Source organism: Gavia stellata, chromosome 5 (genome assembly GCF_030936135.1).
Source record: "Gavia stellata isolate bGavSte3 chromosome 5, bGavSte3.hap2, whole genome shotgun sequence".
In the NCBI taxonomy this organism is placed as follows: Eukaryota; Metazoa; Chordata; class Aves; order Gaviiformes; family Gaviidae; genus Gavia; species Gavia stellata.
In genome coordinates, this window is record NC_082598.1 from 4,427,631 (window position 1) to 4,443,835 (window position 16,205).

Below are 16,205 nucleotides of genomic sequence, written 5' to 3' on the forward strand. Positions count from 1 at the left end.
AAAACATTTCTGAACATAAACGTTTAAGCACTCAGTGGATGTGGCAGTGGTGCACCTGGGAGTCCTCAGGAGTAGAGGAACACTAGCAAGGTTATGGAGAAGTATTTTAAATGTGAACGGGAACAGCTTATATGCTATTCTCTAAATAAATATGCAGTATTTGGATATTACACTGATAACTTTCACAGGTGTTGTGTAATTTTGTCTGTTCTAGGGAATATGACTTCTGCAACGTCACCTATCATTTTGAAATGGGACCCCAAAAGTTTGGAAATCAGGACTCTCACAGTGGAGAGGCTATTGGAACCACTTGTTACCCAGGCAAGTATCTTCTATTTGTTTTATGTCTTCCTTTAGCCTGATGCTATATTTACTCATTTTACATAATTATCTTAATAATCTTTGATAATAAAAACTTCAACAGTTTTTGTTCGTGATCTCTAGTGGAAAGCTCTGTTCAAACATGTTTAGGAGTTCTTGTTCTAAATAATTTATAGTCTCAAAGTATGAGCGGGAATACAGTAGCAACAACTGTTTACTTATATTTGTCTTTTAAAAGCGTTTTAGGAATTTATGAAACAATTCATTTAAGACAGGAATCTGACTGAGCACATACTCATGGTTTGTTATAATACCATGGAAGACAAGTTCACACAAAAAACAAAGAAAATCAACCAACAAAATTAAAGGAACTTATTAAAACCTGTTTCATTTCATGCTGCGATCGATTGGGAGTGTATGCTCAACCAGTTATCTTTAAACTGAGTCAAATTTACTAATAGAAGCTAAAACATTTGTCCAGTGGTCTAAAAAGAGCAAGATGAAAGTGATGCTAGGTAACATGGATAACACTAATATATACATTATACAGCTTTTAACCAGGCAGACCAGTTTCTTTATTGTCAGTGAAAATCTTTGTATATCTATGCATGTCACGTTTCCTGTGTCTGTACAAAGTTACATGTGCTGTGAGTGCATGCACAGTGGCAGGAGCTGTGTGGTCCAGAGAAATATGGTAGTAGACATCAAACTTCTGTCACTGTCAGTGGGATTTGCTGAGTGCGTGGCCTGGTACCTTTCTGTCCCTGAGTTGCCATTAATAATGGGAAGCTGGTTACATAATTTTATCCTAGTAAGCTTCAAGATGGGTAGCTCCGTTATTTAGAAGACACACACAAGTTGTTTTTCTTCTAGGAATATTCACTATATTACAAATGAACGCCAGCTAACCCCATCTGTCCATCCACCTGTTATTAACAATTTTCTTGTAGACATTGTGGATCTTGAGATTGGTCTCCTGGATAGAAATGTAGGCTGTCATCTGAGTGTGAGACCAGACTTGATGCTTTTGTTTTCAGAATAAAACAGAGATATAATTTAAATTGCTGCTACTTTAATTCCCCAAAAATGGTGTTTCTGTGAGTCACTTCCCAAAGAAATTACAACTTTTCTTCGTTCTTTGTTTTTGAAAAACCAGTTATCTTTCCACAAATTATTCTGGACATGGAAGTCTCTAACAATGTACACAACTTTACAGACTCAAAGGCAAAGAGGTATAAGTTTCATTTCACGTTGCTGTTGATAACATGGTAATTAACTTTCATTATAAACCTTGATAATTTTGTTGTTGATATGGAAGATGGACTGAAATCCCGAATTCTTTTTAATACCAACTGGAAACAAGGTTATGAGCTCTCTATTATTCTGATCCTGGTGTTGGCATAGGAAGTGAAGCTGCTGTGAACCATGATCTCTGGTGAAAAGAGCAAATTACTGAGTCTTCTGTGAGTGAATTTCCTGTTTTGCTTTCACTTTGTTTTATTTTCCAACGCCTTGCCCAGAAAAGACAATACATCAGCCAAGAAGTGAAAGCACCATTGTAGTTTCATAGTTTCTCAGGTCGCTTGGGTTAACTTTTGATTTAGCTAGATTTATGTTTGATAGCACGCCTCAACAAATGTAAATAAAGAAATTACAAGTTGAACTACAGGATATGGATTTCTTCAATGGTGGAAACTAAGGTGCCCAAGATCCTTACCTTTGTATTTTGATGAGGAACAATGTATTTGTATTTTAGCAGTATGCCAAGACTAGAGAAAATAAAGTGCAGTCAGGAGAGGTAACAGAAACGTTTGGCTTTTGTTTTATTCAATGTTTATTAATATATCCATTTGATTTCTTAATTTCATAGGTTTCTAGGTAGTAAGGACATATTAAAAAACCTTTTTGAGCATGTAATTTAATTTCTCTTATTAGAGAAATAAGTATTTTTACTTATTTTCCTTTACTTCGAAACCAATAAAGTATGTTAGACTAAAGCATGTTTTTGTGAGCCGCACAAACATAATCACGAAAGCTTCAAGTGATGAGAAATGTGCTACCTTCAGACTGTGTTTATCTGTTGCATTTTTAGCTTAAGTTATTCAGCTGCTCTTTCTGTTTTTCTCAGATAATTTAATGATCCTCCCAGTTTAAAGGCTTTTCTTTTTTCTGCTTAAAATTGCATATACAGTCTGGTCAAGTCAAGAATAGTATCTCGTTTACCTCTGTTTGGGCTTCGATTGCAATCTGCCTCTGCAGTGACAACCTCCACAAGATACCATGTGCACATTCCACATGGTAAGATTTGGATCTCCTTAAAAAGTTTCAGAGCACTTTCTTTCCTAAAGAGAACATCTAATTTGGAAGTTTATCTTGGCAAATAAATAAATACATAAATATTTAATCCCTGTTCAGTTAGAACTCTGAAGTCCACTGTAGATTCATAAGAGCTGCTTCACACAGAAATCAGAGAGATGTGAAGTTGTCCATAAGTCATTAAAATAGGTCACTGGATAGAAGATTTAATGGCCACAAAATGCAACAGAACTGTGCTGTACAAGTTCCTGAGCAACCTGATCTGACTTTGAAGGCAGCCCTAATTTGACCAAGAGCCAAAATTTGTCTGATTCTGTGATTTTTCTAGCACCACCAAGACAAATCCATGTTTTATTTTGGCATTCACACTTGAGTATTTAGAGTATCCTCTTGTTCTTCAAGCTATGTATGATTTTGGAGAATGCTTGAAAAGACAGAAATGGTTGTACACAAGTCTTTGAGCTCCAAAAATGCTAATCAAGCCTTTTGTGTGTGTGGGATTTAGGCTCTTGACTCAGTGTATATACATGAGTGACAGATTTTCAAATGGTGGTGCATCCACTGACTTCTACTGAAATTTTGGGGAGTAATACATAAATGCAATGTGGATTTGAAAAAGAACACCCCAGTGAGTCAGGCGAATGGTGCATTAAAACTGAATTTTAGACAAGCTCAGTAGTGTTCCAGATGAGAAAATATGGATAACCTATGAATTGGTTTAGAAGAAATTATAAGACAGGAAGGTTGTCTGAGCTGGAGGCAAAAAAAAAAAAAAAAATCCATCAACTGATCATGAGAACACATTAGAAATGACAGAATTGCATTTATTCTGGGAAGCCCTGAACTAGCAAACTAATTAGAACTTTCTCTGGCTGTCAGAGATGTAAGGCTATTGGAGCTTGCTGGGGTACCTGTTTTCACAGTGCTTGGTGTCATGTTTAAAGAGGAACAGATATGCCCTGCCACATGTCTTTTATCACTTTACCATCACTGAGATTTTGTGAGACATGTGTGATTGAAAAATTCATTAGAATTTCTGTTCTTAACAATATTGAATTTCATAATTGAAATATGTTTCTCTTCTCTGGCTTCAGTGTCGCAATTAGCTGAAAGTATAAGGTAATTGTATTTATTGCTAGTTTTGTTTTCTGAGAGCTAATAACAGTTAACCTTTTTTACTATAAATCCTAGAATTTTTAATTCTATGAAATTTTTATGAAGAAATGTACAACTAAAATAAATCCTCAAGGATACTGCCTCTTATTCTCACCTTCATGCATAGTAACCAAAATGAATTACAATTTTATTTGTCAGACTGTGGATGGTTTTCATAAGAAAAAAGAATCACATTTTTAGGAAGGGCTTAACTGCCATTATCTGATATTTTATGTGTAGCTGGAAAATAGTGCTTGTGGAGGTTGCCCATAAGGACTCAGGGGATATTTTTTTTGGTTTCTGGTGGTTTTGCATAATAATTAAATATAACTATGAATACAAGTTAGAACTGTTACGAAGAGAACACCAAAAATTTGGTGTTTCATTTGTGAACATGTGGATGAAAAGGTGAAGGAGTTGTGTGTAATTTTTGAAGATAAGCTTTGCTCTTTTGATGAGACTTCAATTTTGTAGTGTCAGCCTGGGGTTCTTTTTAGTAGTTTTCCCTAGGTATTTTAAAAAGCAGTGTGGCTGCTTTATAAATGTGCCTTTATTACCAGAGCCATGCAGCAGTTGTGCTTTTTAGGATTTTTGGACTATTATGTATTATTTCAGAATTGTAACATAACACAAATAATAGTGAGTGTTCCCATTGCAGATTTTTTATGACTGATTATGTTTTCCTTTAGTATGGCACATTTTTATCCTTCTGGAGTTGCTGTGAAGAGACAATTCTGAATTGCAGTGCATGTCTTGTTTTTTTTCCCAATAAATTTAAGATGCCCTTTATAGTAGCTTAGAATGAAACAATAGTATGTTGTAAGGCAGACAGAAATTGTTGAATAATAATTTTGCATTTTTTTTTGTATATAGTATCACTCAGTAAAATTAAGTAACCTATATCTATAAAATAAACAAGTCATTAAATAACATCCCAAATAGTTTTAATTAGTGCAATTTATTTAGAAAATCATAATAATTATGGCTGATATTATACTTCATGATTTCTTCTCAAAGAACTTATGCCTAATCTAATCCCTTGTGCAGTATATTTGGAAAATGGACTGATTTCTGTCTTGCTATGAGAAATAGAAATAAATTCCCAACCCTTCCAGTTAATCAGATATTATTTATATTCAGTGAACCTTGTTTTTCTTGCATTTGAACCCTAAGTCTGGTGTGCTAACTAATCTGCACAGGAAATATATTCTTGATTTTTATTGTTTAGGAGCCGCATCTGAACCACACCTACGTACGTACACAGACAGCTTTCCTTTGGGAGGGTTTGTGAATGTGTGTGCATGTTTGAGACAATTTTGAGAAAATCAGTAACAGGTATGCTTGTATCAGGTATCAGTAACATGCCTAATACACATGTTCCACGTACAGAATCACAGAATGACAGGGGTTGGAAGGGACCTCTGGAGATCATCTAGTCCAACCCTCCACCAGAGCAGGTTCACACAGAGCAGGTTGCACAGGAATGCGTCCAGGCGAGTTTTGAGTATCTCCAGAGGAGACTCCACAGCCTCTCTGGGCAGCTTGTTCCAGTGCTCTGCCACCCTCAGAGTAAAGAAGTTCCTCCTCATGTTTAGATGGAACTTCCTATGACCAAGTTTGTGCCTGTTACCTCTCGTCCTGTCACTGGGCTAATTTATGTTAGTAACTGCACAGAATTTTTGAGCAATTTCTCTATTTGATATCTGGATTCAGCTGAAGTCATCTTCAAGACAGACCAAAGGGAAAATGAGTTATAAAGGTTTATTTGTTTTTTTTTTTCATTCGAGCTCAATTCAGCTGTATAGTAAGGTCAATATTTTTTTAACTTTTCTTACATGAGCAGGACTGTTTTCCCAATTGTCAAGTGAATTTCAGTTTAAGGTGTTTCTATCAGAACATTGCCAGGTCTGTGGCATTTCTGGGAGTGTGGGAGGTCGCGCTGCACATCAGTCTTCTCTGGCGTGGGCTAATTAGCGACGGCCATTTCGTGTCAGGGAATGGAAGAGAAGTCCTATCTGAAAATGAATTTTGAATTTTTCTTTTCTAGCTAAAACTGAACTTTATCTATGAAGTTATTTTGTTGAACAGGAACAGAATCCACCTTACTTTCTCCAACATTATGCTTTGTATTGCTTAAAATAATTTCTGAACTAAAAACTAGCAGGTGCCTATTTACTTCAGGGTGTTTTTTCATCCATTGAATTCTGCAAGAAACCTCTGCTGCAGTCTGGCCATCCCTGTTTCTTCTTTGCCGTCAGATTCACTAACATCTGTGCCTTTCTGCCAGCTCTAGTTGGGATCTTCTCAGTATGGGGACCTTTTGTGCTGGCTAAGGGAACCTTTAGCTAAATTTTATCTTTTCTATTTTTAATCCCCTTTGCTTGAAAACTGTAAACCCTTTATAGTATGTAGTGTCCTGTAAGGTCTGGACCTTCTCCGTCTATGCCTCCCTATGATTTTATTCACTGTTTAAAGGTGTCTGTGTATGTGTTTGTACTTCTGAGTTTATGCATATGCAGGTTAGCATTAGCTGGGGGAGAATGAAGACTCGGAGGGCTTTAGATCTCATCCATTACTTGCATGTTCTGTTTTTATAGCATAATAGTGCTTGAAATCAGAGCAATGCAATACGATGGCTACTTATTCTTCTCTTCTGCCACACAAACCAATATGGAGAGATAGTGAGAAAATTTGTTATTGGTGTGTCATAGCTGGAAATGCAAGTTATGCTGGGTGTAGCATAGGTGTGCAGTAAATGGTGACCGAAAAAGCTTATGACTAAAATGAACCTACTCTACTGTGTAATTCTTTGTATTACATGCTAGATTTTCCAGCCATTGAGAAACTCTTCAATCTTGTTCATCATTAGCAAATTATTAGTGGTTCAGGGTTACCAGAAAGTGTTTTTGACTTTATGTGGTATGGACAAAACCATTTTCATCACAGTTTAACTTTAAAAAAAGCATTTGCTGCTTTGACTTTTCAGTCTGACAGGTAGTCTGACCTTATGAAGCGGGTTTGCTGTGGATGACATGGACATAATCAAGTGCATTGAGTAAGTTCTGAGAAGGAATTTGCTGGATGTCTTTGCAAATAAAGTGAATAAATAAACTATCTGATCTGATGCAGTTGTGTAGGTTGTGTCATGGCCTTGACTAATATATGAGCAGAAGATAGGTGCTCTTTCCCACCTACAGAGCTGATCTCTTCTCACAAATTGAGATCCATCTGTATTCTTGAAGTTGGACTCTCTGTTTTGGTTCAGGCTTCTGACATCATCTCATCAAAGCCAAACCAAGAGAAATGACACAGGGAATAAATATGTATCTAATGACAAGAAGACATACACCATGTAGAAAAATAGCTTTAAGTAGTCAGTGTGCACATTAATATAACCCCCCCCAACCCCAAACCTCATTGCTTGGCTAGCCAGGGATACCAGTTGTCCTTGTAAAGAACCTGAGTTTTAACTTCAGGAGACAGTTTCCCCCATCACAGCTGATTAAAATGTAATCGTGATGGGACTAGCTGTGAAGCAGGGCTGAGCCTTTTTCTGTCCTCAAACATACAACTCAGCAGGTTTTTAAAATCCTGTTGATTTAATTGGGGTCATCGCCGTAGAAGGGGAACATCTAAAGGTTTTGAGGTAAAATCAACTTTGGTTGCATTTTTAGTTGATTCTTTTCAGCTTGCTTCAAAAGCAGTTATAGGTTTTGTTTTTTCAGAATATCTTGTGAGCAACATGACACTTCCAAAAATTCTCACAGTCAACGAATGTATTAGCAAATTACAGTCTTTTTCTTTTATGACAAAAATGCTAATTAAAGCAGGATAGGTATTATCAGCTTATGTTTTGAAAGTTGATTGCATAGTTAATAGCCAGTGGCCTCATTACAAAAGAAGTAATGGATTTTCATTTTAGTTGGTAAGCAAATTTTTGTTGGTATCATAAACTTATACTTACTAAAAGTGTTTGACACATTATTTCCAGTAGTTAAAGTAAAAGACCTCAAAATTATTGCAGCAGATATAACTGCTAATATAATAATTTATATAACTATAATAGTTCTAAGTCAAGGATATACTTGTAATGTAATTGAGCGCTTTAATGGTATGTTAACTTGAAAAAAAAAGTTTTTAATGTCACCAAAGTGAATCAAATGTATCAAAAATAAATAATGTCAGTCATGTACTGTATGAGCAGGGCCTCAGTATGGTTTGCTAAGCAGCAACTTCAAAATAGCTGTTATGATATCCAGCTGAACGTGAGCTCATAGTACCAAAAGATAGTAAGTGGGTCAGCTGGTGGGTATAAAGTAAATTTAGTGAGGCAGTATTATCGTTATAACATAGCATTAATGAGATTATTATTGGAAGGATTCCCCATTATCAAAAAAAATGTTGACACATTGGAAAGAGATCAGAGAAGAATTATGTGAATGATTTTAGTTTTGTCTTTTAATGGCAGACTAAAGACTTTGGATGTATTTCATTTAAATGCAGGCTTATCGATAAAAAGAAATTGTCTTAGATTAACTGTCAGTATATATTTTAAGACTATTTCTGGTAGCACTTACAGTGTAAATAATATTTGAGAACTAATTTAAACTAAATCCAAAGATTCACACTTTGAAACTAAAACATCTCAACATTAAACTGATAATTCAGTAGGAATTTTGGAGTAAGTGCTTACGGGAGTAGGCTGTAGTAAGTTAAGAGGTATTATGATCTTAACTAGTGTACCTTTAGTAGTGAAGGGTTTTTTTTAATCTGACAAAATTCTCTGGCTGGAAACTGAAATGATAAGTAAATATAAACTATAAATAAACTATAAATAACATACAAGCTGGAGTAGTTCTCCCACAATGATGAGCAACTCAGTGCTACCAGAATCTTTGATTGAAAACTGGATATGTTTTTGAAGGACATGCTTTCGGTCTACCAGGAGTTATAAAACTGGGAAAAGAATTACTGGAAGACCGAAAGACTGCAATAATGGGACTTCTCACTTTATGAAGCGGGGAGGACACGGGAGCAGGATTGCTTGTTTTCTCTCATAGATCAGATTTGCCAGGAAAAAGAGAAAATAGATACACAAACCTATGTGATTAAATATGTATGCTTCTAATGACTTTGGAAGCAATTTGGATATTAAAGTCTGTAATCTGCCTTAGTTTCATTCTTGAGAGTGAGGTAAAAATCTTATTCGCTTTCTTATTTTTCATTAACTTCATTTGCTGTATGTCATCAATCCGCAAAAGTTAGAAAGGCTACAAAATAATCCTGATTACAAAAAGAATATGCTAATTAGAAGATTTTGCTTTGAGGTGTTAATTAACCTAATTATAACAGATCCATGTTCTGAAAAGCAATGGCAATTTTGTTACCTTTCCCTTCGATACGTATTTCTGATGATTGACTGATGGATTTGCAGTTCAAAGAATTCGGGGCATGGATACGTGGATTTTTTTTTATTTTTTTTTCTTTCTATGTTAATTTCTTTGGAATATCTATTCCATTGGGTGTGCACCTTTTAATTGATCCAAACACATTTTTTAGCGTTCCTTGAATGTTTCATAAAATGCAATAATATGGAACTAGAGAGATGTGAGCTTTGGGTGTATTTTAAACAAGACATTGATTTTCAGCTAGAGAAATTTAGAAATGCGTTGCAGTTTTGCCTTAAGCCCATGGTCTAATTTACCATATTTAGTTTCCTGTTTGGTAAATTAATTTTTAGTATCTCATCCCACAACCTCATAAGTGGTTGGCGTTCTTGAATATTACATGTCTGAGAAGCAAATGCTCAGATGGGGAAGATATGTCCTCTTCTGCTTGTCTTTTTCAATGGGATGATATTTTCCCCTTGATGTATTGAAGTTTCTCATTTAGTATATTTCTGTGTGCTACTATAGTCATTCAGTACTCATTGACGAGACTTCTCAAACCTTTTACTACTGTATAATGGGGTTATTAAGCATATGTAACTCACGCTTAGTGTATTCAACACAGACGTGTTCAATATTGTGCAGATGACCTTTGAAGAATAGACAAGCAATATTGCTCTGCTGAGCAGAAATTTTCCTTTTTGTAGGTATCTGTTTTTTAGAATAAGTCTTTTTCAAATCCTAAATGAAGTCAGTACTAGAATTTTCATTCTCTTTTAGTTTACTGGGTCAATGTGGAGCAGGGGACAAGTTGCTCAGATTTTCACTCTTGGCTGATAGTTAGCTCATAAATAAAAGGGTGTTTAGCAAAAAAGCATAATTGTAACAAAGTAGCCCTGACACCTTATTTTATGTGAGTGTTTTTCTTTAGAAATTAATTTTAAAGATGAAAATAGATGGAATTGATTATACATACCCTTTTAAACCAAGAAATATAGCTTAATTTTGGCTTAAGGAACTGTAAGCATGGAAGAGGATAAACCAAAATTATTCCTCACCTGCTACAAGTTACTGCAGACATAACTGTCCAGATTGCACTCAATCTGCTCTCCTTTTCCAAGTCACTGATATTTAGTATGCGTGGCTTAGCAGTGTCCTGTGCCGTGTCCCTTGCTCTGGGCTGCGCAGAGCAGAAGCAGCAGCTCTGGGCTTCCTGGAGCAGAAGAGCTGTGGCAGAGCTCTGTGCTGCACCCAAGCCAGGTTGGTGCCTCCTACTTGCCTGTTGCTTGGCAGCAGCCTGGTGTAGCCCCTCGCTCTGTCATACAGCCAAGGACACTTGGTTGTTGACCTGGGATCTCACACAGCTTTCATGTAACCTGGCTCCTTTGACAGCTTCTCTTACCCTGTATCATATGATCCAACATTTGAAGATTTTTCCCCCTTTTGCCCAACCTTGAAAACTCTTGACAACATATGGCGCATTCAGCTCGTGTTTAGTTTTTCTATTTGTTTGCTTTTTCTCCCCAAACTTTATCTTGCTTGTCAGCATGCATTTGGGATGGAAGGAGTGGGGAACAGACGAATCCTTGGCTTTGTCTTCCTGACAGACCTCAGCATGTACTTTCTAGGGAGTATTTGTTGCACCAAGTCAAGGTCTAGTGTAATTCCCTTCTCAAGGCAACAGTCAGATTGGGAGTCAGTCAACATTTCAAAATTCTTTCATGATCCTTAGGATATACAGCAATACACTGACCTTTCAAATAGTGAAACCACAAGCTAGCCCTGTGCTTGTGAGCATTATTATTATTAGACATGTGCACTTTCTTGTTCTAAAACCTTATCTGCTTGTAGAAATGGTTAAACTGTAATTTTTCAGAGAAGGCTTTTGGAGAAATGAGATTTGCAACAGAAATTAATTTTCCTGATTCATTTAATTTTGCTCTATAGTACTAAAAATGTATTGTATCTGCTTATGCTAATAGTAAGTTCTTTTATTAGAAGGTATTCATATAGAAGCATAATGAATCCTGTGTACTGAATGGCTACTGAATATTGAGTTGTTTCCAGGGGATACGTATTAACCTATTCAATTCTTCCCAGCAAATTACACATATCTGCAGTCTGTAGCACAGAACGATTAAGCTTTTACTACTCTGCTTGAAATACTTTAATTGCCAGGTAGTTTTTTACTTTTCTGAAAAAGCAATTGGCTCAAAAACTTGAGGAAAACGAATGCATGAGGCACTGCGAATATGTATATATACACAAATATATGTGTGTCTATATATATAAAAGTTATTTTTTTCTTCCCGTCTTATACTCAGTCCATATTCTTTTAATCTGCTTCCTTCATATCTTCCACCACATAAGAGATCTTTGAATGCTTCCATGAACCTGTAATATTTATATTTTTTATTTCTTTTTAAACTGAGGGACTTGGTGCTTTCACATATGTGAAATATGATATTGTTGACTGTTGGAATGTGATGGATTAATAAAAGTTTGTGGTAGTGTTTTTGTCCTTTTCTATAAAGGAATTGGGCTTTATTTGAGAAGTTCCTGTCTGACATAACTGAAGTACTTGTTAGAGTAACTGAAAACATGCAGATGTATTCTTGGTGTAGTACTGATTATGATCAGTTAGTTCATTTTATAATGCAGTTCATGCCCTGTAAAGTAAGCTTTTCTTTATGAGCCACTTACGTGAAGAATAAATTCACTGTCAAATATTATCTTTATTTGGGAGTTTCTGAATTCAACAGCGTTCTAGCTTGTTTGTTTGAGATGTATCTGGGTTACATCATTTATTTCCAACCACAAATGAATGCCACTTTACAGACATGCCTTCTCATCCAAAGCACATTTTTAATTGCATTATTGCAAGTATCAAAAATTCAGGAAATATAATTTAATTGTTCTGTGTCCAAACACACACACAAGAAAGTCCAGGCTGTGAGCTACATCTGTCTGCTTCCCCATGTGGCAGACATAGCTGGAGACAGAAGTTTCTACTTCCTTGCTAGCTTGCTTGGACAAGTAACAAGGAGTTAGGAATGTTGTTTTCTAGATCATCGTATCTTGGTTGGTATCTCATTGCTCGAGGCTTTCGATCTCTTTGTTAGGGACTTTCCTGTGTTCCCGGCTTCGTTGCTTATGTCAGGTTTTCTTGGGTTCATCACCTGCAGTAAAGCCAGGTAGAAAGCTGCGGTGCCATATCATGGAGAGTGAAAAGTTGGTCTTCTCTTCTCAGTCAAGGTAAAATTTAGGAGCCTCAGCACTTTATCAAATGTACTTTATCACCATTCCTTAGCTCTCGTTAATTTGGACCATTACTTGAAACTGAGAAGGCCAGACCTGTTTTTGAAGGATGCATACCTGCTAACATGGTAGGCCACAAATTTTTTTTATTAATATACCCCATTACACAAATATTATAACTTCTTTGGGCAGAATGATTGAAGTTGTACATATTCCCATTAGTGCCTGTCAACTTTGTTGATAGATACACAGCAGTAGTATAATATACAGAATGGAAATGGACTGATGTAGCTCAAAGCTATTGTTTTTTCTCTCTCAAAGGGCATATTGTGAGTGCTTCTCTTTATTTATGTTTTAGTTTGTCTTGAATATTATGTAGAAAGTAGTGAGAGATTTTTTTTAAAGAAAAAGGTGGGGTAGGTAGTTTGTGACACTAACAAAATTGCAGCAGGTCTTTAGTCTGCTCTAAAAATTGACTTTCTTGGAGTAGATGAACTGCAGGAGTGGAAATTATTATTGCAGTCATCATCCTAGGGCTTTTGCGGATGTTTAAATTTTACTGAAAAAAGTTACTAAACACTTTGAAACTGAAGACTGAAATTTTGAGCTCAGTGTAGTAGTCACTGCATAATATTTTATACATCTTTAATGAGAGCTTACTAATGCATATGTTCTTCATACCTCTCAGCCTTTTTCATTGATCTAAAAATGTTCAAGACTAAAATTGGTATAATCAAGTTACACAATTGTGTTCTCTTTTCGAGTGATTGGCCCTGCAGTTTTCTCTTTAGACTTAGAAGAGTATCTTCAATTAATGTGAGGGATTTTGCCTTTTCTGGTTGTGGTTTTTGTGGTTTTTTTGTTTTGTTTTTGTTTTCTTTCTTTCTTTTCTTTGTTTTCTGACTATTTTGTTCTTACAACCCAGCAATAACCCTTTAGGCTGGATGAGCCAGCAATGACATTAAACATCCATAGATCCTTTATTTTACACCTCTTATGGAAATGAGGTAGGAAGCCCAGAGTATCAGTTTGTATTGAGCAGTGTATAATCAAATGTGCATAATCAAATAGTTAGAAAGATATATTTTTATACATACTTCTGTCAGCAGAGAAATTCTAAAACAATTATGTCAGAAATTAAGTCAAAATAAATTATGATGCTTCCCTATTCATTAACAGTGATGCTCCTAATGCTGATTTGCCTTGAAGCAGGATGTGTCCTTCAGAAGTCCTCTGTCTGAAACCTTTCCTCCAAGTCCGCTGAGAAGCGAAGGAAGCAAAGACTGACATTCTTCTCTTTGGGGAAGCAGATATAAGCCACCGTTGATTGTAACAGGAGAGCTGCGATCGGGTCTGCAGATGTCTCTGTCAATGCTTTTGTCACCTGATGCCCATAGAAGTCCTGTTACGTAGCCAATAATTTGGCGCTTAACTCTTGGAAATGGGATCACTACTGTGATCACTACTGTGAGGAGTCAAATTGCAAGTTGCTATGACTTTCGTGGCCCCGAGTGCTTGTCGAGAACTTTTTGGTCTTGTGCATCTAAAAATCATCAGTTGAAGAAGGTACATGCAAAGGTGCTGTTCACATGTATTTGGTAATCCATTGCTCCATTAATTCTTTATTCACTACATTTCCCTACACTTCCTTTGCTACTTGGGACTTCAGTGACTGCAGCACTAACACTTTTATCTGGAGTACTGTTCTCTGGCAGTCTACCTTTTATTTCTGTTCTAAAATCTTGCATAGTGTTGAGTGACTTCTTACTAGGTACATACCACAGTCACATCCAATTGAGGTTACAGAGTCAGCCAATATAAAGCGATATAAAGAGCAGTCACGAAAATAGGCAATGGGCATACCCACAATATGTTTTTTGAGCATCCTTAGAAAAATAATCAAACCCTTTCATTTTTTCGGTAGTGTTTTCTTCTTAAATCGCAGTTGTGAAGAAGCATTTGGCTTGCTAAAATGTTTTTTAAAAATGCAAAAACCTTGGTGCTTCTCAGGAGTGTGTATTCTGATAGCAGAGGAGTCGTCATTTTACAGAGAGTATACCTCTGTCCCATATTAGAATCAGGTGTGACTGCAAAGTTGCTATGAAGGACAAAACCTTGACCTGAAATGATTATCTGCTACTGCTTCTGCTGACCTACAGCTTGTGGCTTCCACTGGACTTGATACCAAATGCAAAGCCATGACAGGGAAGCCAAAGGATCTTTATGTATATGTAATATACTCCTCTCATCTCCTTGTCCTTCTGGCCTCCCCTTCAATCCTTTTGCTTGTGCCAATTGCTTGGTGTTGTCCCCAGGCACCGTTCTGTGCCAAAATACCAATAAAACTTATGAATTGCACATCAAGAAAGTCTAATTAAATTCTTTTGAAGTGGAAGGAAAACTACTGAAAATATTTAAGCTCTCATTCTTTATGGAGTGGAAATTTAGTAGAGAGAAGCAGTTTTAGAACTTTGGAGATGATGGTTTTAGAAATTTAATTTCAGTTTTTAGCTTCCTGTAGTAATTTTATGCAGGATTGTCTTACTACTCCCATTTGATCAGACCATTTCTGTCTGCTCCTTCAAATACTTCCCTTGGCCAAAAAATTTCTAGTTATTACATCATCAGTCTATGTCCTGTGATAATTTCTTCTCTTTTTTCTTCCTTCCTATTCTTCCTGGTTATAACAGCTGAGTACTCTAGATTCTTTTAAAATCATTGCATTAAAGAAATCACTGCTCCTTTTAACCCAGAAATTCTTGTGCCTTTCCTCAGGCCACACTCTGTGGTGATCTGTGTTTTTCTCTGCCAAACTCTTAGTAAGTCCTTGCGTTTACTGTAGGTACGTCAGCCTACATTCCTTAAGGCTCCCATGGTCACATCTGGTTCCTAGGTACTTCTTTATTCTTCACCCTGACACAGCTTTTGGGCTAGTGTGTTCTTATTACAGAAAAGGGAAGGAATCAGCATGGTTGCATTTCTTGGTTTAGAATTTCCTGTTTTAGAGACAAGTATTTTAGGTTAACAGGCTGTTGGGTCTAAATTCATCAGCTGGTTATATATTGAGTCTTATAAGTCTCATTTAAAGAAATCTCATTCATTCATTGGAAAATCAGTCATGTTACAAATGTTCTGTATACTTGGCAGTCTGAACTGTGAACTTAATTACAAATTTTCCATTGAACTGCTGGCAAATACTTAGGTAATGTATACTTTTTATGAGTCAACTCAGCTGCAGTGAGTCAGCTGCTCTTCTAACGCGTATGTCTTTCACTGATGTGGCCATCAGAAAGCTGAGTCTTCAAAGGCCATGTCTTAAGAAGATATATAATCAAACATAATACATGCTTTTTTTATGATATCCCTCTCCTCCACTGCACTACCCACTACTGTATAGAACATTATCTTCATTGATTTCCTTGTCGGTTGTTGCTGTAAGCTTATATGATGTATACTTTGAGGTTCTATGGCTTGCTATGTAGGCATGTGATACTGTCACTGTGCACTCTCTATAGGAGATGATATATTCGTCACCGCGGTATCTGAACTCTCTGCAAGAAGCTTGTTTAGCCAGAAAAAGAATATGTGTAATCAGTACCTAATTCCACAAAAGTCCAACAGGGAAGCTTATGCTGGGTTCCTGCATTTCCGTTTATGTAGGGTGAAACTATCAAAAAGCTAATTGTTTCATCAAAATGTGCCTTATGCTGGATTCATTAAGTTCCACTTTTGTCCACTGAGAGTGTGTGGGCAATTTGATATTCATAA

General features: G+C 36.3%; 1 protein-coding gene across 3 annotated transcripts in view; it reads left to right on the forward strand.

Moving 5' to 3' along the window:
- The first annotated feature begins 219 nt into the window (after positions 1–219).
- Positions 220–16,205, forward strand: part of CTNNA2 (catenin alpha 2) — a 456,724-nt gene continuing 440,738 nt past the window's right edge. For all 3 annotated transcript variants that reach the window (XM_059817398.1, XM_059817399.1, XM_059817400.1), the window contains exon 1: positions 220–321. In XM_059817398.1, the coding sequence (XP_059673381.1) occupies positions 220–321 (102 nt within the window). The remainder of the gene's footprint in view (positions 322–16,205) is intronic.